The sequence below is a fragment of the Panicum virgatum genome, chromosome 4K (genome assembly GCF_016808335.1).
Source record: "Panicum virgatum strain AP13 chromosome 4K, P.virgatum_v5, whole genome shotgun sequence".
NCBI classification, from domain to species: Eukaryota; Viridiplantae; Streptophyta; class Magnoliopsida; order Poales; family Poaceae; genus Panicum; species Panicum virgatum.
The window spans coordinates 45,807,376-45,829,518 of record NC_053139.1 but is presented as its reverse complement, the minus strand read 5'-3'; the positions used below and the strand labels follow the sequence as shown (position 1 = coordinate 45,829,518).

The following is a 22,143-nucleotide window of genomic DNA, read 5'->3' as shown; positions in this document are numbered from 1 at the left end:
CATCCCGGGCCTCCGTGGGCCCCGGGACGGAGGCTCATCCCACCATCGGCGCCTCTTGCGCCGTCTCCTCCTCTGCGACGCCCTCGCCCTCGGCCCTCGAGGGCTCGGGGACGAGGGTGTCCCCCTTTGCTTGGCCGGCAGGGCGCTCCTGCGCGCCCCCGCCAGTTTCTCCCTCTGTATCCGGTCGGGCGGCGCTTGCTGCGTCACCCCGACCGGCCTCGACTTCAGTGATTGCCAGGGTGGCACCGTCCACGCCACCCTGGCCGGCCTCCTCGGCATCGGCAGCCTGAGCGGCCGCTTCGGCACCGCTCTGACCGGCTTCGCTCTGAACGACATCACCCTCCTCCTGTGCCCGAGCTTGCTGCGCCGCCTGGGCCCCTCGAGCCATGGCCTCACATAGCCTCGCGGCCGCCGCCTTGAGATCCACAGCAGGCTGGGGCTGCGGCGCCGTGTGCGGCGTGCTGCATGCCCCGGTCTTGAGAGCCTTGGCCGGGGCAAGCTGCACTGCATCTTTGGGAACGGCCCCTGGGCTCGAAATCAAGAGACGAGAGTTGAGAACAACAGGATCGAGAAATCCACCAAACACGCAACAAAAAACGAAATCCAAATTACTTACCCAGATCGAGCACTCATGCTCCGCTTCCTCGTGGCGCTTCTTCGAGCCCGGGGCATCGTGCCGCCCCTCGAAGACTGCCCCGAGGGCGCCCCCCTCGTGTCAGCCCGGTGCCTCGAGGCTGAAAGCACGGACGACTCCTCTCCCGCCGCAGGCTCGTCACCACGGATCAGCACCTGGGGCGCGGGCGTCTCCTCACCGGTCGCCAGAGGCGACAGCTCCCGCTCTGCACCCTCGAGGGACGGGCCTGATGATGGCTCCGCCATGACCCTCGTCACCTCCGGCGCCACTGGTTCCCCCTCGTCATCATCCCACAGGTAGAACGGCGGGGGGCTCGCGCCCGCGGATTCCCCGTCGCTCCTCAGAGCGTGGTCCTCGGCATCCTCCTCCTCCTCCTCCGAAGACTTAGGCGTGGCGGGCCGTGCCTTCCCCTCCGCACGAGCAAGCATGCACTCCTTGTCGTGCTTCGCCTTTCTCTTCCTCTTCCTCTCGGCCTTTGCCTCCGTCGCGTCCTTTCGCCTTTTCATCTTCTCCGCGTGGAGACGATTGATCAGGCGTTGTTCCGGGACCGGGGGCTTCGAGGTGCCGCACCTCAACCCCTGCAAAGCATGCCCAAGATAAGGTCAGGGAAAGGGGACCACACAACATACAGCACATTCGAAATCAAAACTTACTAGAGAAATGTACCCCGGCTCGGGGCCCATCTTGATCCTCCAGAGGTCCTCGAGATTTTGAGGGAAGTCCGCCACCGCGTACTTCGCCCTCCGGGCGGCGGCGGTGTGGGAAACCAGTTTTTTCGAAGTCCACGAGCCCTCCACCTTGCTCCCGGGGGTGAGCTCGAAAATCGGCAGGGCCCTTTCCGCGAGAGGGATAACACTCTGCCGGTGGAAGTTCGCGATGACGGCCGCAGCCGTCAGCCCTTTCCTCACCAGACGCGCCAGCGCGTCGGTGAGGCCCTCGAGCTTGGCTTGTTGCGATGGGGGCGACAACCCCAGTCCCACTTCGGCGGACGCTCCCGGAGAACTTTGTTAATGAACGCCGGGAGCGCGCCCTTATAGTTCCGAAGGTAGAACCACCCTCGGCTTCACCCGGCGTTGTTCGTAAAGGTTCCTTCGGGTCGGGCGGACGTGGAGCGTCAGGCCACCGGGGCGCGCGAACCGCCTCGGCTGGTTCCGCGCGTTCTCAACGAAGAGTTCGCAACGGAACAGATGGACCCAGAGGTCCCAATGGGCTTCGATGCCGAGGTACCCCTCGCAGACGGCAACGAAGACCGCCGCCTACGAGATGGAGTTGGGGCTGAAATTGTGCAGCTCCACTCAGTAGTACTCGCACAAAGCCCTCGTGAACCTGCTGACGGGGACCCCGAAGTCTCGCTCGTGAAGGCGCACGAAGCTCACGACGTAACCTTGCGGGGGCTTCGGCTCGGTCTCGTCCGGATGTGGGGAAATCCACGCCGGCGCCCCCGAGTCGGTGATCCGCAGCAGCAGCCGGTCGGCGACCAACTGCTCCAAGACCGCCACGGTGGCAGAGGACTTCCCCCCACGGCAAGGGCTCCTGGATGTCCAACATATCTTCGATTTGAGGGGGAATGTGGGAGCGACGGCTCTGGGATGGCTAAGGTGCAGGCTCAGGGTGCAGGGGAGGCTAAGGGCTCCTGGATGTCCAACACATCTTCCCTTTTTTCTCTCTCTCTCTCTCTCTCTCTCCTTCCTCTTCCTCCTTCCGCTCTTGGCTACTGGCTCAGGGTGCAGGGGAGGCGGAGAAGGCGAAACAGAATGAAAGCAAATGGCCAGGTGAGCCCAATCGCCCTCTCTCTTCTCATTTTTATTCACCATGACGGGCGCGGCCGCAGCCACGGCCCAAATCTACCGTATTGAATGCTGTAGATTTCGCTATCGCTGACGGCTGGGCCCCACGACCGCGAAGTCTCTCACGCGCACACACAACTATAACTGTGGCACGGTAACCGGCGGGCGCGGCGCGACTGTTGCGCTATCCCATCTGTCAGTCGCCGCCCACGCCGCTTCGTCTGCCCGAGGCTGTCGCCTGAAAAGGCGCGCCTGCATTGCACCGCCCCAAATCGGGCCACGTCGCCCACTACCGGCGGAAGATCTGCACGCGTGACTCGCGACTCTTCGTCGTTTTCGAATCAAGACGGAATATCCCTTCGGGGGTCCCTTTACCCTCGAAGGGATCGCATTCCGAGGCCTTACTGATCAGGGGTTCGAAGTCTAGCCCTCCAGGGGGTTCGACAGGCGCCCCAGATCGCCAGAGTCAGGAACTGCAGAGATGTGCCGTACAAGCTACCCTCGAACGCGAAGTTCGAGACATCCTACGCAGTGTTCAAGGCCGGTTGAGGGTGCCTAGAAGGGGGATCCTATCGAGGGAGAGCATCGAGCCCTCGAACCCTACCGAATGGGTTCGAGCCCCACCTAGTGAACCCTCGCGAGCGCTTTATGAGACGTGTCTATGGACCACGAGCCGACCCCTTTCGAACGGGGCACGGACGTCCACTTAAATAATCCGCTAATAGCTCACTGAAGCAGCCATAGCTCGCGGCCCGGGCATGAGTAGCATGGTGCGCTTCACCCCTCCTCCCTGTGGAAGGGCGACGAGGGTCGTAATCGAAGTCAAGAGTTCCCCTGAATGCCTTCACACGGGCCTGGGCTCGGGGGCTCCTCGCACACCACGGTTCAAACCGCACCCTCGAGTAAGTCGACAACCGTCAAAATATGAAACTCCACGTGTCTAACCAAACCCCCCCGCTATTGACGTGCGCTCTCCTGATGGTTATGCTGAACGCCGGGCCGCTATACCAGCACTGAGTGTGCCGAGGCCGGCTGAAAGAGTGCCGATGCCGGCTGAAAAAATATGCTGGGCAGCCGCCCTGGTAAAAGCTACCGAGCGGGACAACGTTTATAGCCCTTGGACGAGCACAAACTCTCCTCCAAGGCCTCGGGGGCTACACCCGCGGGTGCGCTGACGCGCCCCCGCGAAGGTGACTTCACACATATTCGAGGGTCGTAACTCTATGTACACCCCTATACCTTCGGTAATCCTCCCTGTAGTGGAGAAAGGGGACTTTATCGCTCAAATACAAATAAAGATTACAAACGGTTACCGGCGCGAAGCCATCGAAAGATACAAACACGTTGCCACCTACGTGGCAATTTTTCCTGTCTTGGGGAGGAGCGAGTGACGAAGAAAGGCACCGAGCCCCTAGCTTACGCAACAGCGAGGCTGCTAGGGATGCGAGGAATATCTCCCAGACCACACAAGTTCGGCGGGACGCTTTCCTCGCAAGTCTTCTTCTAGCCTCTCCTCCACCGAAGACCATGCGGGGGGTCGAGCTGGCGGACAGCGCCCTCCGCACAATCTCCCCGAGGGCAACCTCGTCGCCTGGGGGGGCGATGCAAAGAACAGCCGCCCAACCTGGCACTAATGCCATGGTCAGGCGTCTCCATCCCCCTTCAGGCTAGGGGACATCACAGAAGCATGACCCCACGGGCCCAATGCTCTTCTGCTGATCCCACTGAACCTGAGGGATGGAGCGCACGCCCACTCCGGTCTTCCCCTACCGCTCGCAAGCATTCTTCTAGCGCCAAAAGCCTAAAAAAGCCAGGCCACCCCATCTGGGGGCCGGTCACAAAAAGGCAAAGGAAACATTACAAGATTTAGGCAATGCTGGAAGAAAGAGTTGGGAGGTTGGAGAGGAAAGGGAACCCCACGACCCCTATTTATAGTTGCGCCGGGCACAAAGCTTCAAGCTTGGCGAAGAGCGAAGGCTTGTGTCACTCGTGGCGACGCGGCACTCCACAAGCAAAGGAGGTCCTCGGTCACCGTGCCGAGATGCGACCGAACGAAATAAAGCGAAGCTGAGCCCCTGGACACTAAGCGGTGCAGCGTCGGCTCAGGCCGACCGCCCTCGAACGGCGCACTGCGAAGCGACCAGGGAAGGCAGGGCCAAGGCCCTGAGTGCGGGACAACGCGACGAAAGCGCCAGCTGCCGAGCCGCAGGCGCAATCGTCACCCTGGCCCCCCTCAGCACGCGGACACGTCTTGTCCTTCAAACAAACAAACAAAGAGGCGCACGCCTCGAAGCACTCCTCCCACGGGCGTACTACCCCAACCGGTGAGTTGTCGCATCCGCCGGGCTAGCGCTCAGGCGCGTCTGGCGGGTGCGCGGCATTGACCGATCACGTCAAAGGGGAAATCGCCGAATCACCCTTTCGCCGAATCCATTGACTCGGCCAAAGCCTCGGGGGCTACTGTCGGGTACCACGATTAGGGACACCCTAATCGGGGTACTAAGATTGCTCTAAACACGCAAAACACTTGTTAAAATAACCGGACCCACTAAGGCCCACGGCCTGCTTCCCATTCGGAAGAAAGGAAGAGACTCAAAGAGGCCTAGTGTGCGGCCCATTCACATCCCCCTCGAACCCGCGGAACAATCTCCGCCTCGCTCGAGGGTAGCGAATCTACCCTCGAGCGGGTGACTCATCTCCGCATCGCTCGAGGGTCCCCGTCGGGATCCCTCGACTGCACTCCGCATCTCCGCCTCGCTCGAGGGTAGCGAATCTACCCTCGAGCGGGTAGCTCATCTTCACCTCGCTCGAGGCCACCCCTCGGCACAAGGGACAAACAACCTCGCCGCCCAACTGCTCACCGTACGAAGGCATTAAAAGCCAGCCACTCCGCACGGCTCAAAGGACGGGTGGCGTCAGGCCGCCATTTCCACAGTGGATGTGACCAGGGTCCCATCCGCTGACTCCGGTCACCATTCCGCCATCCCGGATGCTGTAGCTGTGCCTTGGGACCTGCACGCGGAACAAGATGGGCTCGGCACTGTTCCCATTACTGTTCTGCCGACGCCGACCATCCGGACTCGCCTCCCACTAGGGAAGGGGTCCGGGACTTCCACGCGTCCCCCGGACCTTCTAGTGTGCACGCCCGCACTCCCACCAGGGGGTCTGGGGCCGTCGCGCGCCATTACTACTGCTAGTCCACAGGGCCCACTACACACCACCACCACGCCGCCTGCGGAGGCACTGCAGGACGATCGGCGCGGTCTTCACAGGACCAAGGACAATGTCTAGGACGACTGCGACGCGCGCCGGCTTCCCACAGTGTACTTCCTACAGTGTTCGACCACTGTACCCGCGATTCAGGGGAAAACGACGACTTCCGCACCCCTACACTCGTGTGCGCCGCCCCCTCCTTGTGACTATAAAAGGAGGGGCGGACTCCCTTTAAGCCTCTCTGGGCTCTGGTGAGACTCTCTCTGGCTTCTCTTTTCCAAGAGGACATTCAGGAACTACTGAGCATTCATCTCAACTGACTCCACCCCTAGCAGAGACTTGGGAGCTCCCCTCCCTCTCTCGCCTTGCTTGTATCCCCTACTACAAGCACTCCGGGTGCAAGATAATACAGTGCCCTCGCACACCCCCTTTGCTGGACGTACGCCCCCGCAGCCGGAACCAGGATAAACCGTGCGTTATTGTGATTGCCTCTTGCATCATCATCTGGGACGAGGAAACACGCAGCATTTACTAGTTGGGATCCAGGCCCCAGGTCGGGACACCGACAAAAAGGAAGATAGTGAGTTAGCCAGTATTCATACTGGACAACCCTCAAAGATAGTAAGACGGTGCTTCAGAGCATATATAAAGTCTTTAACAGATGAAATCCAAACAAGAGATTTACTGATATGCCATCTTTACAGAAGATGGAATAATCTGGGGGAGCATGGTTTGTAGAGACCTAAGCCTTGAAGAGAAGTAGGAATGCATGTCCACTTCGATGATTCAGGAGCAATAAGTTTCTCATACTTGTTGATGTTGTATACAACACCTGTTGTTAGCTTTTCAAAGAAGATGAATAATATAAAGAAGGGTCTTGTTATGCAAGAGCCTATAGAGTCCATTGCCTTTTGGCAAAGAGCAACAACAGCCCTATATAGAAAACAATGTGCCAAGAAAAGAAATAGAGGTTGATTCCACCTCATTTGAAGAAGTCCCGAGAATTCTATGGGCTAAGTCCATGGAAAAAGAAAATGATTCCTAAAAGAGTCATCACAGTAGGTTGTAATGAACCTACAAAGAGAAATGTGACTCTAGAGGGAATGGTGAAAGATATAACGCAAGGCTTGTGACAAAAGTTTCACACAGAGAGGAAAAATGTTTACATGACACTACTTGACGTTTTGTCATGGAAAGAAAGAATATATGAGATACCACAAGAAGAAACCCATTTAAAGCCTTGAGATGGTGGTATCTAAAGTTCATAGAAATAGTAAGAAAATTTGGGTTTAAAGAGATTGAGGAGGACAATAGTTTTTAAGGAAAGTTTTAAAGAAAGTTAAAGAATGGGAAATTTTATTTCCACAACTTAAAGATAACACCCTACCCACTAGTGGTGGTGTTAATATGCTATTTCAGATAAAGAATTCTTGTCCTCAAGTTTTTTATCTCGGTGGTTGGTTTTCGTTCTAAGAATTGAAACTCATCGAGATATAAAAAGAAAGGGGTATTATAGTTACAACAAAAGCATACTTAGAAAAGATTCTAAAGAGATAAAGTATGCATATGAGTAAACCTACGTCTGTTCCTATCATCAAGGGTAATAAATTTGGGAACTTTAGTATTCCAGGAACCAATGTGATATGGAAATAGTTCCATAAGCTTTAGCTGTTGGAAGCTTTATGAGCGCGCAAGTAAAGAATTTATCTTGACATATTTCGTGTATTCGGGTCATTTTGGCAAAAGTTCAATCCAGATATAGATCACTGGAATGAAATTGAGAATATCGGCCTCATGCTAAGAAAGAAATAACTAGTACTCTCAAAGGGTTGTGAGTACAAAAGTAGAGCTTGTGAAATATGTAGCGAAATCCACAATTGTCGCTAATTTTCACACTTGGAGTTTTTGTGTGGAAAAATCTCCAAAATAAAATAATTAACATCAATGTGATGCAAAGACATAGTATAGCATGATACGAGGCCGAGGGATAGGCGGAATGGTTAAAGGAACCTGTACCCGGAGTTTTGATAATGGTTGACGACAGCGATAACCATTTAAGTAGTTTGCTCCTATAACAACGAGTCAAGTGTGGTGCCAAACACATTGCACACAAAGTTATACGTTGTAAAGGAGAAAGTCTGGAATTATGTTGAAATGCATTGAGTAAAAGAATGACATACATGTGTTTGTGGATCCACTTATTAAAGGCTTGCCGCCCAGTGTGTACAGAGAACACACAATCGACATGGGTTTATGGTATAGCCTATACTTTCCGGATAATAAAGGGCCCCAAAGTTAAAGTATCTATTTCAGAACAGAGACATATATTGTAGCTGTTGAATCTATTGGCAACCGACCGTGACGATGAAACTGATCTATGCATTAATTTGTGATGAAATATGTAAAAAATTAAAAGATATAAAGATGAAAGTATAAGAGGAGATAAGGGGAGAATGATGGAATTGATCTCCACAAGTTGGCCGTTAGGTCCCTTGACCTCGCGCCCTGATCGGGGGCCCAGCCCAAGACGAGGTTGGTGGGCTCCCGTCGCGCAGCCCTATAAAGAGGAGGTGGGGACTGACGGCTCAGGATACAAGGTTCGCCGCCGCCACTGTTCCCCACCTCAAAACCCTAACCCGATCAGAGAGGGTGGGCTGCAGCGGCGGGAAGCGCCACCACGCCATCACCGACGCCCCTGACCCGCGATGCTCGTCCACCGGCGACGCTGCTATCATCCTCGACTGTCGCCGCCGACACCGCCACCACGTTGTCTCTGCACTGCGCGTCGCTGCCCTAGTACAGAACTTCACCAACGAACTTGTGGTGACTCTGGATAAAGGAAAGTCCCCATTCGATCTACACTCTAGTCGATCCATTTGACCTAACATCTGCAGGCTCATCTTCTTCAGATGTGAACGAGAGGCATCCTGGATCGCCGCTGCCGCCGCCGTCTAGCCCTGCGTGCCTGTGCCTTCACGGGATTGCAGATAAGCCGCTACGCCCACTAGCTAGCTACGGCCGTTAGTTGTTCGCTCCAGAGCTTTACGGCGAGCTAGCTGGGGTTTCTAGTCTAGCTACGATTATTCAGGTCCCGTTTAGTTCCAAAAATCAAAATTTCAAAAAACAATTCCGGCACCTGCATGGAGACTTAAATCTAGACGAAATAAAAAACGCATTGCGACTGCTGCCTATAAATCGCGAGACGAATCTAATGAACCTAATTAAGTCGTAATCAGACGCTAAATTGCTACATTGATGCTACAGTAAACAACATCTAATGACGGATTAATTAGGCTCATTACATTCGTCTCGCGATTTACAGACGAGTTCTGTAATTTATTTTGTAATTAATTTATGTTTAGTACTTCAAACATAAAAAAAATGTCTTTTCAAAAACTTTACGGAGCGCAACTAAACACCCCCTCAGACCACAGCTAGCTAGCAGTGTGCTGAATCTGATGCGCGGCTAACGGCTCTGGCTGATGCAGGCTGCAACATAGGCCCCGTTTGGAAGGGCTTCTGGAGCAGCTTCACGAGCGGCTCCAGGTGAAGCCCTCCCAAACGTTTGTTTTGTAACCGGCTTCACGTGTGAAGCCGGTCCTGAAGCCATCGGCGGCTTACACAGGCAAGATGAAGCCATGAAATCGTGGCTTCACGCGGCTTACACATCAATCTAACAAGTGAAGCTGTTTTGCCAAACATTTTCTAAAACGGCTCCAACTCCATCAGAGAAGCTGCTCCATCTAAAGAGCCGGAACCGGAGCTGTTTTTGGAAGAGCCGGAGCCCTGCCAAACAGGCCATACTGATTCAGCGACCGGGCACACGGCCGGCATGATTCGGCAGAGGGCGAATGGGACCATCATGCAGTGCAACTCGAGATTTTGGACGCGCCTTCAGATCAGATCGTCAGGACCGAGAAGTAAAGCAGCAGCAGCGTCCCTGCTTCGGCGCTAGCTTATGAACTCGTGACACGTAGAAAGTATCGCAGCATGTAACTCCTCTGGAGTCGAGACACGTATGTGCAGACTGTGCATAGGTAGCCGCCTACAGTGCGTGAACGGCGACCATTCCTGCAGAGGCACGTCGTGTATATACTGCGCTATATATACAGTTAATACATACACAGAAAATTAAAGGGTGTACTGACAATCTGACAGTGCGAGCTAGAAAGATGGACCACGATGCTGCTGCTTCTGAATGGCTTCTTCACATCTAACTAACGAAAGCAAGATACAGAGAGATCAGGAGTGGGTGTGTATTTAGTATTTGTAGGCTGTGTGCCTTTATTAGGTCGGAAAAATTTCAAAACGATATATCAGCTTGATGTATCACTTTGAAATTAATAAAAGTTTCTTTTTTCAGAAAAAAATAGTATTTGCTACTTGTGCCCAACAAACGACGCCTCCAAATTGGAGTGGAAGTGTTCATAGTTGTGATGTTATCAGATCGTGTGGCTGATCACGACTAGTCATCTTTACCGGTTCCTTGGTACCGATTATATATACCCACCAACTCGATTAGCTCGACTAGCTTGCGAGTTGTCCGATTAGTCATCGACTAATAATTATTCATAATACACTCCTTCAGGCTTGTAATCCATTACTATTCTCTTGTAACTATAGCTTAGCATCTGACAATTTGCTTAGGGATACTTTGTTGAGTGGGATATCAACGACTAATTATGATTATTCATCTAATCGCGACTAGGTTCCATAATACGATTTGAAAACATAATATTGTTGTTGCATAACTGTCATAACCGTTGTTCCTTGGTTGCTCGAGGATGCCTGCCATGCAGGAGTCAGGCTTGTTTGGTTCAGACCCTGACAAAGCTGCCTGGCCCAAGCATCAATCCCAGGCGTCCGATTTCGTCGGCCTGGGGTCGGATGGTGCTGCCTGGCAGGCAGCAACCAAACAAGCCGACGTGCGTGTGCCTGCCTTGTGTATGGATGCAAGTGGGTCAATGCCGTTGCACATGGCCAGTGTAGAGCCTAGCTAGCTACAGAGCCTAATAATATCAGCAAGCTACGTATATACTAATATATATACTATATATAAATCCAAATGATCTTTAGCGCATCTCCCCGATATATATATTGATCCGGCCGGCTCTAACTCTCTGGTGATATATTCTCTCCTCTTAGTTTGAGCTGCTAGCAGTTGAGAACTTTTTTTTTAAAAAAAAGAATAGTATACTGCATATGGCACACCGTACTGCTGGAGATGCATGGCGTCGTCTGACTAACTGGCGAGCTGATCGAGCTGAAGCTGCACGACGGAGCCACATGCAAGGGCCCGTAAACAAACCCAGCGGCATCGCCCGGCCGGCCGGCGGCCCAGATCTGTCGGCGACGCTGCTGTCAGCTGCGTGCGCAGGCAGAGAGCAGTTAGCCAGCCGTCGCCTCGCCTGCTGCACGTGTGCAGCGCCAGCAGAGTGCGCGGCACAAGTCGTACTACCTGCTGCCATTTTTATCATCACTGCATCGATCTGTTTCTTCCCGGGTTCCCAATGAGCAACTTGCAATAACATGAAAAGTAACGGTTATATATATATATATCAGGCGATGAAGGTTTTCTCTTCAACGAGGTCCGGAAAAACGGGGGACGGAGTGCATGCAGCATGTACGATACATAGCTAGCTAGTCAGCAACATGCATACATACGTGCAGGCAACGAAGCAAAATTCGGTCAGATGATAGATGGGATCCAATCATGCAGGTCCGTAGATGACCTCTCGCTCAATCATGCATGCAGTTGTACGTCCTTGCCTCTTTGGGATGGCGCGACGGCTCCTAACTCTTTTCCGAATGCACGGAGCTGGTACTCCCTCCGGCGCCCTTGTTCATCTGTCCAATAAGCTAAGCAAGATGTGGGTTTAGTCACCTAAATAGAGAGATGTGGGTTTAGTCACCTATTTCTAAATAGAGATTCTGCTGGAGTTGCTCTAATCAGCTGGCTCTCTAGATTCACGCATCTCAACGCAAGGACGAGACGGTACTGTACTACGGTCGGTGGTCTCGTACCACTAGTCGGAGTGGTATAGCTAGATAGGGCACGGCAGGCAGTTGCTGCGAACCCCAGCACCCCAGCATAGCCGACCGGCGGCGGGCGTTAGTTACGCTGGCGCACACAGTTTTAGGTGAAGAGATCCTAGTCGTAGATGGTAGATGCTACTGCCGACTTGACCCGCCCGGTCATGGCGGCAGCGGGGCGTATCGCCTAGTCGTCGGACCGGGGCTTCTATACATTTCTGGAAGATGGTTAAGCAATTTATTTTGAAATCCATTAAAATCTATTTGTTAAAAAAATGTTGAACAATATTTTTGAAATATTGAACCAATATTTTTTTTCTCATCTTTTCCGATGTCAGCGGCCGGCGGCAGAGCACGTGGTGGCGTGCGGTAGCGGCGGCGCGTGGTGGAGCGGCGGGTCCACGCAAGCGGCCGGGCGGCGGGGGCGGGGGAGAGAATGCTGGGAGACAGAATAGAGAGGAAGCTAGAGTTAGAATGGATCTAAAAACTGTTATCGTTTGTATAAAAACTTTTGCACTATAAGTTATGTTGTAGAAAAACTTTTGCAGGTTTTCCGGGCCGGGGGCCGCCTCCCAAACGTTCGAGTGGGCCATACAGGCCGCAGCGCGACGACGGCAGACGGCAGTGAACAACCAGCCGCGTGGGCCGGGCGGGCATGCACGCGGTTGCGTGGGCCGGTGGCCTGTTACGACATCCACCTCGCTCGCTCATCAAATCTCGTCCGTCCTTTCAGTCAGCATCAGATCATCCGCGTAACCCCCAAGGCCCCAATACAATACAATACTCCGGCCCACAATAAAGCGCGATATATATATAAGGGAAATATGAGCGACACTTGTTCCTTGTACGTATGTAGTATGGTACTATATTATATGCCGAGTAAAACTAAATATGTGACAAAGCAAATGAAGCTCGCGACGCGTATTGCCCGCGGCGGGAGCAAGGACCCGGGCCGCCGGATGGAGACGTGAGCGCCGCTGGATGCGGATCCGACTGCGTGGAACCGTCCGGTTTGGAAACCGTGAGAGAGACATGGGGACCTGCCCGTCGTCAACCTCCTTGGGTCCGCCCCCCCACCAAGCCCCCGCGCAACAATACTGTGTCATTACGTCATTTTCCATTGCGCATCTCGTGACGAGACTACCTCCGTGTCAATCAAAATTCAAATATGGCAGTCGCCGGAGTCCGTACTAGCTGGGCCATCGCGTCGTCTACCCCGACCGTGAGCGACCGATACCACTAGTCCACCACACGTCCACACCCCCGCCCGGGTACGACCTTCCTCACGTGACACGGAGACAAATAATCGCCGCAGTCCCCATACTGATTGGGCATACGGACTCCTGTACCGACTACCGTTGCACATGCATCCAACTAACATCTGTACAACGAGAGCACCAGGACAACTCGTACAAAAAACCATGTACTCTCACCCTAACGGATTGTTAATAACGCTAATGATGGATGCTTGTGCAATGATCAGGCTTGTTTAATGCTCATATACATAAGACTTGGCCAATCTCACTGCACAGCATGATGATAGAATTGCCGAGAGTGCCATGTCAGCTTAACATTGGAATGAAACAACCTCCCTCAGTGCACAGTTTCATTGCACGATTTCATAGACAATCTATCACATTTAATTGTTGATGGGTATTAATAATCAAATGTGCCATGTAACCAATGGAGGAGCCGGTGAGGTGACATGTTCGGCTAATGTGTTTCTATTGGTCAACTGCATGATTGCCCTCCTTAATTTGTACGAATACAAAACCACTTGGTTCCATTCAACTCCATGCTCAATGATTGAGTTTTTTTATGTTGAAATCAGATTCTCCGTCAATATTAATAAAGCCAACGAACCATTGCACCTTATAAATAGCATGCCTGACAGCACGATCTTGTCAAGAGACGCATGTATTTGTCTCCCACACACAGATAGTAGTATAGGTATAGCACAAAAGATCAGATCAGATGAAGGGCTTCAACCATGAGTTCATCGAGAGCAAGATACGTAGCTTCATCTGCCTAGCTACATACGTCCGTGATACCTTCTTTTTTGTCTGCCGATTCGTCGGAACACATGTTCACCCATTCTTCATCGAACTGGCTTACTTCCTTGCCATTGCCATGCTCGGTTCGGTCCTGTTGATATCCCTGAAACCGAGCAACCCTGCCTTCAGCCCTCGGTACATCGACATGCTGTACCTGTCATCATCTGCACTGACCGTTTCTGGCCTCAGTACAGTGACAATGGAGGATCTCTCGAGTTCTCAGATCGTGGTCCTGACTCTGCTGATGTTTGCAGGGGGTGAAGTCTTTCTCTCTTTCTTAGGTCTCATGCTTAGGCCCAACCACCAATCCAAGCCAATTGATCCCACAAGCAACAAGATTATTGCTGTTGAGCTCAGTACAGTAGAGGTTGCAAGCGCCACCGATGTTGTTGGTGAAGAGTTGCAGCTTGAAGAAGCAATGAGAGAAGCTCCAAGTTTGAGTAGCAGTGATCTTCAGAATAGTAGGAGCGTAAGATACTTAGGATTTGTAGTGTTTGGCTACCTTGCTGCTATCCATGTCATTGGCTTTCTGCTAGTTTTCTTATACATAAACCGTGTGACAAATGCAAGAGCAGTACTGAACAAGAAAGGTATCAATGTTGCTCTCTTCTCGGTGTCGATCACTGTCTCATCCTTTGCCAATGGAGGGCTTATTCCAACTAACGAGAACATGGCCGTCTTCACCAAGAACACAGGCCTCCTGCTTCTCCTCACCGGCCAGATTCTTGCAGGCAACTTGCTGTTCCCTCTCTTCCTGAGGCTGCTGGTATGGTTCCTGGGGAGAGTGACCAAGCTAGAAAGGCTGAAGCTCATGATCAGGGCCCCCAAGAAACTGCAGTATTCTTATCTGCTTCCGAAGTTGCCAACAGCCTTTCTCTCCTCGACGGTTGTTGGCCTTTTGGCAGCGGCTGTCACTCTGTTCTGTGCCATCGACTGGAATAATCCATTGTTCGATGGCCTCAGCTCTTACCAGAAGATTATCAACGCATTGTTCACAGCAGTGAACACGAGGCATTCAGGGGAGAATTCCATTGACTGCTCGAGCATCTCCCCTGCCGTTCTAGTACTATTCATCGCCATGATGTTAGTTCTTGGCACTACTCTATCATACTAGTACACCTTGCTTTAGAACCTGATGATATGTGTCTGAAAAGTTACATGCTGTTTTCAGGTATATGATACGTGTCTGAAAAGTTACTTGCTGTTTTCAGGTATATGCCACCATTAACAACGTTTGCACCACCAAATGGAGATGGTAAAACCGAGGATGAGAAAGTGGTACCCAAACATGAATCGTTGTTGTTGAACTTAGTATTTTCGCAGCTCGGGTGTAATATCATCTTTGTCATAGTTGCCTGCATCACTGAGAGGAGAAGGCTCAGAAATGATCCACTCAACTTCTCCATGTTCAACATGATATTTGAGGTCATCAGGTATGTAGTCCCTTCTCATGTGATCAATGTTCCTCCATTATCCTGCTAGTATCCTTGCATAAAAGGCTGTACAATCAGCTCTGTTGTAAGACCTGCACATCACACACAATACCTTTACTTAGGAAAGGTTTCGAAGATAAAGTACTTATGATGTTCTGAATAAGGGAAATATTTTATCTATGCAGTGCATATGGCAACGTAGGATTGTCCACTGGTTACAGTTGTTCGAGGCTGCAACAGCTGCACCCAGAGAGCACATGCCATGACCAGCCATACAGCTTCTCTGGATGGTGGAGCGACGAAGGGAAGATGCTTATTGTCTTAATCATGCTCTATGGAAGGCTCAAGGCCTTCAGCACGGGCACAGGCAAAGCCTGGAAGTTAGAGTGAAATCACAATGCTGAAAAGATTGTTTGCAAAGGCAAGCATATCAGATTTAGTGTATCTATCATCACTGTGTTTCCTGAAAGTTCAGGTTCATTTTTTTTTGAATAGGAGGTTTCAAGTTGGAACATGTTGCACAAAAGAAAATGTGTGTGCCCTTGAATGTTCCACAACTGCAATGCAGAATTCTTTTCCTTTTAGCAAGTCTATTTTGTGTTACATTAGGCCAGCCTCAGTGGGGGTTTCATGGAGAGTTTTATGGCATTAAATATCATCAATTTTGCTGACGTGGCAAGGAGAGAGAAGGTTGGAGTTTCATGGGATGTGAGGAGAGTTTCATCACCATGAAATTCATCTGGCACGGTTACCTAGTTCCCAATCTAGATATCTGTGTCTATGAAACTCCCACTGAGAGTGACCTTATCAGTTACCATCACGGGTATCAATAATGCACAGTAAACAATAAGTCTAGATGATCCTCGTGTTTAGGCATGAAATAAGAATTGTTAGTGATTGACCTTACTGCGCCCACTTGTCTAGTTTCTACTGCCAATGTATGCTAAATCCATGGATCAGCAGTGGCCAAAGGGTTGCCTTGAGCTTTCAATCGGAGGCTCAGGGCAATACCTTCTGTTATGGGCTCAGCTTGGCCAGTTCAACGTCACACTGGCTACACCATATTCCTTCCTCCAGGCAGTGAGGCAATCACACTTCTCTGTGCAGCCAGGCAATTGATTGCAATCTTGGATGTTGTACAAGAGCACAGACAGTTGAGTGCTTCTGAAGTTCTTTTGAGAAGGGACCTAAAGGCGCGCTTTCTGGGGCTCATGGCAGTTGAAAAGCTCAGGGCAAGACAACATTCTAGGTTGGTTAGCATCCACGCAAGTGAAGCAAATAGTAAGCTGTTCTATCTGCATGCGAATGGAAGGCATCGAAAAAATTTCATAAGGCATTTGCAGACTCCTAACGGGCTCTTGACTACGCATGATGAAAAGGCAAACTGTGTATTCCAACACTTCAATAGCAGAATTGGCATGCAGCAGAGCAGGGAAGTCACAGTGGATTGAGACCTGATTCGGCTCCACAGAATTGATCTGCAACATCTTGAGGACGAGTTCACGGAGGAAGAAGTGAATGCTGTCATTCAGGAAATTGCTCCGGAAAAGGCACCTGGTCCGGATGGCTTCATTGGAAGTTTTTACAAAGCGAGTTGGAATGTGATTAAAGGGGATGTATTAGCAGCTGTCAACTACTTCTTCTGCCGGCACGATCAGCATTTCAATTTGCTCAATAGTGCACATATTGTTCTCTTGCCAAAAAAGGAAGGAGCTACCTCTGTTGGGGATTTTAGACCCATCAGCTTGTCGCACAGCATCACCAAAATTATTTCCAAGCTGACGGCAGTTAGACTATCGGCTGAATTGGATAATATGGTATCTCAGGCGCAAAGTGCTTTCATTAAAAAAAGAAGTATTCATGATAACTTCTTATACACACAGAACCTCATCAAGCAACTACACAGAACAGGCAAGCCAACTTTGTTTCTCAAATTGGACATAGCCAAAGCTTTTGATATGCTGAGATGGGATTTTCTGCTAGAGGTACTCCAGCAGCTGGGATTTAGGGCAAGATGGAGAGCTTGGGTTTCGACTTTGCTTGGCAAGTCATCTTCGACTGTACTTTTGAATGGAGTGAGAGGAAAGTGGTTCCAGCACAAAACAGGACTCCGACAGGGAGATCCCTTATCACCAATGATGTTTATCCTTGCAATGGAACCTCTGCAGCTCATGTTCAACAAAGCAACTGAACAAGGGTTGCTTTCACCTATATGCAACAGGATTGCCAGACTCAGAATTAGTCTCTTCGCTGATGATGCTGCAATTTTTTTTGAATCCAGTTGGAGAGGAGGTGCAGGTGGTAAAAAATATTTTGGATGCTTTTGGAAGGGTGTCTGGGCTGATCACCAATACTGAAAAAAGCGAGGTATACCCAATCAGATGTGAAGGACTCAATTTGCAGCACATCATGGAGGCTTTTCAATGTCCAATCAAGACTTTCCCTTGCAAATACTTGGGTTTACCTTTGCATGTCAGAGCCATCAGACGTGTTGATATCCAGCCCTTGATTGATAAGGTCGGCGGCAAATTGGCATCTTGGAAAGGAAAACTGTTAAATAGGGCAGGAAGGTTGAGGTTGATCAACACAGTGTTATCCTCTTTGCCAACTTACTTCTTGACAGTATTCAAACTGCCAAAGTGGGCGATCAAAAGAATAGACAAGCCGAGAAGGAATTTTCTTTGGAAAGGTGAAGCTGAGGCTAATGGTGGCCATTGTCTGGTGAAGTGGGCAAAAACTATGAGGCCAAAAAAGTTTGGTGGTCTCGGGATTCTTGATCTTGATCTGTTCAGCAGGGCTCTTCGCTTGAGATGGTTATGGTTCCAATGGACAACTCCTGATCGCCCATGGGTCGGCACCGAACCACCATGTTAGAGTATATTAGGCAACTCCAGATATGGTAGTTTAGGATTGATGTAATCCCGTGATAGCCTTCCTTATCTCTAGGGGAGGTGTCTTGCCCTCCAAGTCTTGTACTCCTATATATACCGCCCAAGGGGCTCATTGCAATACATCGACCGCATTATATGCATCCTACCTTTCCTACATGGCATCAGACGCCTAGGTTACGAGATCCTAACCCTAGCCGCGTCGCCGCTTCCGCTGCACCCGCGCCCCCCCGGGGAGATCGAGATTGACCTCCGCCGGGGGCAGCGCCCTCCTAGGATGCGCCGCGGATCCCTCTGATCCGCGCCGCCGTCGTCGTCGTCAAGCACAGCAGAAGGACCTACCTCTTCCCTGGCCGCCCCATGACGGTGCCGCTCGACGTCCCTGTCGGGTACCACATCGCCATGGGGGCGCCACTGGGCCTGCATGCCTCCGCGTCGTCCTCCCTCTCGGCTCCGCATCCGGATCCGCCCGCCCCTCCCGCGCATCAGGCCAGGCGCCCCGACTCCTACCAGCGCCGCCGCACCGCTGCCATGAGCGCGAGTGCGTGGCTACGGAGGACCACCGCGGGGACGCCAGGCCACTGCGCCATCGGGGCCGGCGGGCCACCGCACCGCCGATCGACGTCGCCGCCGGGCCGCAGCGCCCAGGGGCTTCGCCCCTCCCGCCTTCCATCGCCGGCTCTCCTCAGCGCAGTCAAGCCTGCGTCCCCTTCGTCCTCAGCGCCGCTTCCGCCGCCGCCTTGTGCGCGACGATGCGGCTGCGAGGGCGGCCCGGGGGCCGCCGGTCCACCCCGCAGCTAGAGCAGAGGCCGCTCGGGTCTCGCCCCCTCTGTTTTTGCCCCTTCCTTTGTCCTCTGGCCAACAGGCGGATGAGGATAAGGTTTGGGAGGGGGGGCATTACTTGGTGCACCCGAGATTGTACCCGCAGGTTCGTCTTGATGCTGCTGCTGATTTTCTCTTTTTCCGATCTAAGATCGGTTTGCGTCGCCCTGCCGTTCGTCTTCGATCCATCGTCGACCCTCCCGAAGGACGAGGTTGTTGTTGCGCCCTCTAGGCTGCAGTGACGACGTTCATGATCAAGCCACCCTACCGGTGTCGCCACCTTTTCAGGCGGTGGCGCCACTCGCCACCGGTCTTCGTCAAGCAGGCGCTCGATCCGCCTCCGCGCCTCCAGCCGTTCTCGCGCGGACATCGCCGCCGATTTTCCTGAAGGAAGACGTCGTCGCCACCCCTGATCCGAGTGCGACACTTGCTGCAACCTGCGCCGTCGCCACCCCTGTCCTGAGCGTGACCTAAGTCGCAAACCGCGCCGTCTACCATCGTCATCCGCCGCACCGTCCTGCTGCTGTCTTCGGCAAGAAGCTGCTGAGTTTGCGTACTCTAGCACCTCGACGACGCTTCGACCCGCGCCCCCTCCACGGCTTCGACCACGTCCACCTCGACCTCGGCTACTACGGCACTAAAGGGCTATCATCTGCATGAGTCTCCAGTCAAAGCTTTCGCACCGACGTTCCGACTGCAGGGGGGATATGTTTCCATTGTTCTCCAGTCTGACCGTTCGTGTTGCTACCGCTACGACTGCAGGGGGATGTTAGAGTATATTAGGCAACTCCAGATATGGTAGTTTAGGATTGATGTAATCCCGTGATAGCCTTCCTTATCTCTAGGGGAGATGCCTTGCCCTCCAAGTCTTGTACTCCTATATATACCGCCCAAGAGGCTCATTGCAATACATCGACCGCATTATATGCATCCTACCTTTCCTACACACCAGTTGATGACATTGACCGGCAGCTATTTAGAACAAGCACAGTGGTAACTTTGGGCAACGGAGAGAAGGCTAGCTTCTGGCAATCTTCTTGGCTGTTTCGGCAGGCGCCAAGGGATCGATTTCCTGAGCTGTTTAAGTGGGCTTGGAGGAAAAACAAATCAGTAAAGGAAGAACTTCAAAACCAGAATTGGACAAGAGGCCTTTGGAGAATGCAAACAGTAGAAGAGATGGCAAGTTTTGTGGAATTATGGGACCTAGTCCAGGAAGTGCAGCTATCAGATGAGCAGGACCAAATCAATTGGAAATGGACGGCTGACGGGATTTATACTGCAAAGTCCTACAATGTGCAATTTCATGGATCGTATAGTGCTTTCAAAGGGGGCAGCATCTGGCAAGCAGAAGTTGAAGGGAAGCATCGATTCTTTGGGTGGCTTCTAATCCAATGCAAGATCCTAACAGCAGATAAGCTACTGGCACGGAATTGGCCGTGCAATCCAATTTGCACCCTCTGCAATCAGGAACAAGAGTCGGCATCCCACCTGATCTTGCACTGCACTTTTGCTCAGCAAGTTTGGGAAAAAATGGATGATTGGACACAGGGTATCATAAAGAAGCCGGCTCCAGGTCTGGAAATAATGGATTGGTGGGAGAAGGATTTGGCAATGCTGTCAAAAAAAGCTCGACAACTAAAGGCAGCTCTGATGATCTACGCTGCGTGGAACATTTGGAAAGCGAGAAACAGGAAGGTTTTTGAACAAAAATTATTGACGCCAGGGGAGGTGTTGCAGGAAATTAAAGCGGAGATGCGTTGCAGGGCTTTGGCCTGTGGGCGACCTGAGATTTCATCCTTTAATGTTTAATTTCTATTTTCTAGAGTTTGAGAACTTAATTTTTGTAATCTCGCCAGTGTAAGCACTCTGAACTTGGTTCTTCTCCTTCTACTTAAATGACAAAGCGGAGCTCCCGCAAATTCTTCAAAAAAAAATCCACACCAGTTTATTAGTTCGTTTAGCTAGTTGCTACTCATGATTCATGATAAAATAGTCATTGTCTTCTAGTTCCCTCCATACAGATGTTTACCCAACCCTAAAGCTAAAGACAGTACATCACCTTAACATTCGAACACCCGCTGTTTGTCAGGAATCAAGGAATACCGGTTACCACTATAAGACTGAACTGCCACACAGCAGTCCAAAACTCAAACTGAAAGTCAGTAAAAGGCCCAAGACTTGCCAGTGACCATTTCAAATCCCGGCAGAAAAAAAAACAGAAGGGAGCACATAGGCGGCTTGAGCAAAATGGATTTGTATTCGTCATGCAGAACAATGATAAATACTAGCAAAGATATGATGCGCGCAGACTATAACTGACAGTACCAATCATCTCATGCATAGGTGGCCATCACATGATACTGAGAGACTCATCCACCCAAATCTGACAACTAACACAGCTGCACTTAGAGTTGCACGTAGGCCCGAATGTTGCTCATACTAAAGTGAATAAACAAACATGCAAGCACGACATGAAACGTGAGTTCACATGGTCTGCTCGTGTATAACCTTAGTAAGCTATCATGCGAATACGACCCTGAAAGCCTGTATACTTAGATGGTTTCAGGCACACAGCCCGTAGTACTTGTGAATCAGCACACACACACACACACACACACACACACACACACACACACACACACACACACACCAATTAGCATCAGCCATCAGAGAATGGGAATTGAGATGAGCTTAATTGTGCCCAAATATTTTAACTGCGGCGGCAGAATTTACCTTGGCCTTGTCTGCGCCGGCAGCCGCCTGGTATCTGGGCCAGCCTCCACAGCCCCACCCTGCCTTCGGGGCCGGTCCGCCTGCTTATCCTAGGCGGCCGGGGCCGGGGCCGGGGCCGCCGCCGCGGCCACCGCCTGCGCCCCTGCCATTACCGCCACCCACGTCACCGCCCCACGATCCTCCACCACGCGGTGGCCTACGAAGGAGCGGTCGCTTCGCACCGGGCTGCCGGGAAGCCGGGCACCGACGAGGCGGAGGCTCGCCGGAGTCGTCGGGAGGCGCCGGATTAGGTGCGGAGCAGTGCGAGAGAGGAAGGGCGAAGAAGAATCCATGGGCCGGCTGGACTGGTCTCAAATTCGTAATGGGCCGTCTTGGATTGGTCTCAAATTATTAGTGGGCTGAATTTGTGGGGATGCGAAGCCCAGTGTCAGCCCAGTTTCGAGCCCCCTGTCCGGCCACTCATTTTTTTTATGATTTTTTTTTCAATCATGTTTTTTTTCTTCGTGTTCATGGCCTAGCTACTGATCGTGTTGGTCGCATGTTCAC

General features: G+C 51.7%; 1 protein-coding gene and 1 long non-coding RNA gene across 2 annotated transcripts; one reads left to right on the top strand and one right to left on the bottom strand.

Annotated features, from left to right (window-relative positions):
- The first annotated feature begins 13,488 nt into the window (after positions 1-13,488).
- On the top strand, positions 13,489-15,686 carry LOC120704393 (cation transporter HKT2-like). Its single transcript, XM_039988761.1, has 3 exons — positions 13,489-14,804; positions 14,933-15,154; positions 15,340-15,686. Exons 1-3 carry the CDS (start codon positions 13,642-13,644, stop codon positions 15,542-15,544), a joined length of 1,590 nt encoding a protein of 529 aa, XP_039844695.1. The 5' UTR covers positions 13,489-13,641; the 3' UTR covers positions 15,545-15,686.
- LOC120704394 lies at positions 14,753-21,918 on the bottom strand. Its single transcript, XR_005687543.1, has 2 exons — positions 21,598-21,918; positions 14,753-15,246 (listed from the first exon to the last, which is right to left on the bottom strand). It is a non-coding gene; the product is annotated as an uncharacterized LOC120704394 (long non-coding RNA).
- Between the last annotated feature and the right edge of the window lie 225 nt (positions 21,919-22,143).

Coding starts and splice junctions, on each gene's coding strand:
- LOC120704393 (XM_039988761.1), top strand. CDS start 13,642: ATGAAGGGCTTCAACCATGAGTTCATCGAGAGCAAGATACGTAGCTTC. Junction 14,805..14,932: donor GTACTATTCATCGCCATGAT/GTTAGTTCTTGG, acceptor TGCTGTTTTCAG/GTATATGCCACCATTAACAA. Junction 15,155..15,339: donor ATGATATTTGAGGTCATCAG/GTATGTAGTCCC, acceptor TTATCTATGCAG/TGCATATGGCAACGTAGGAT.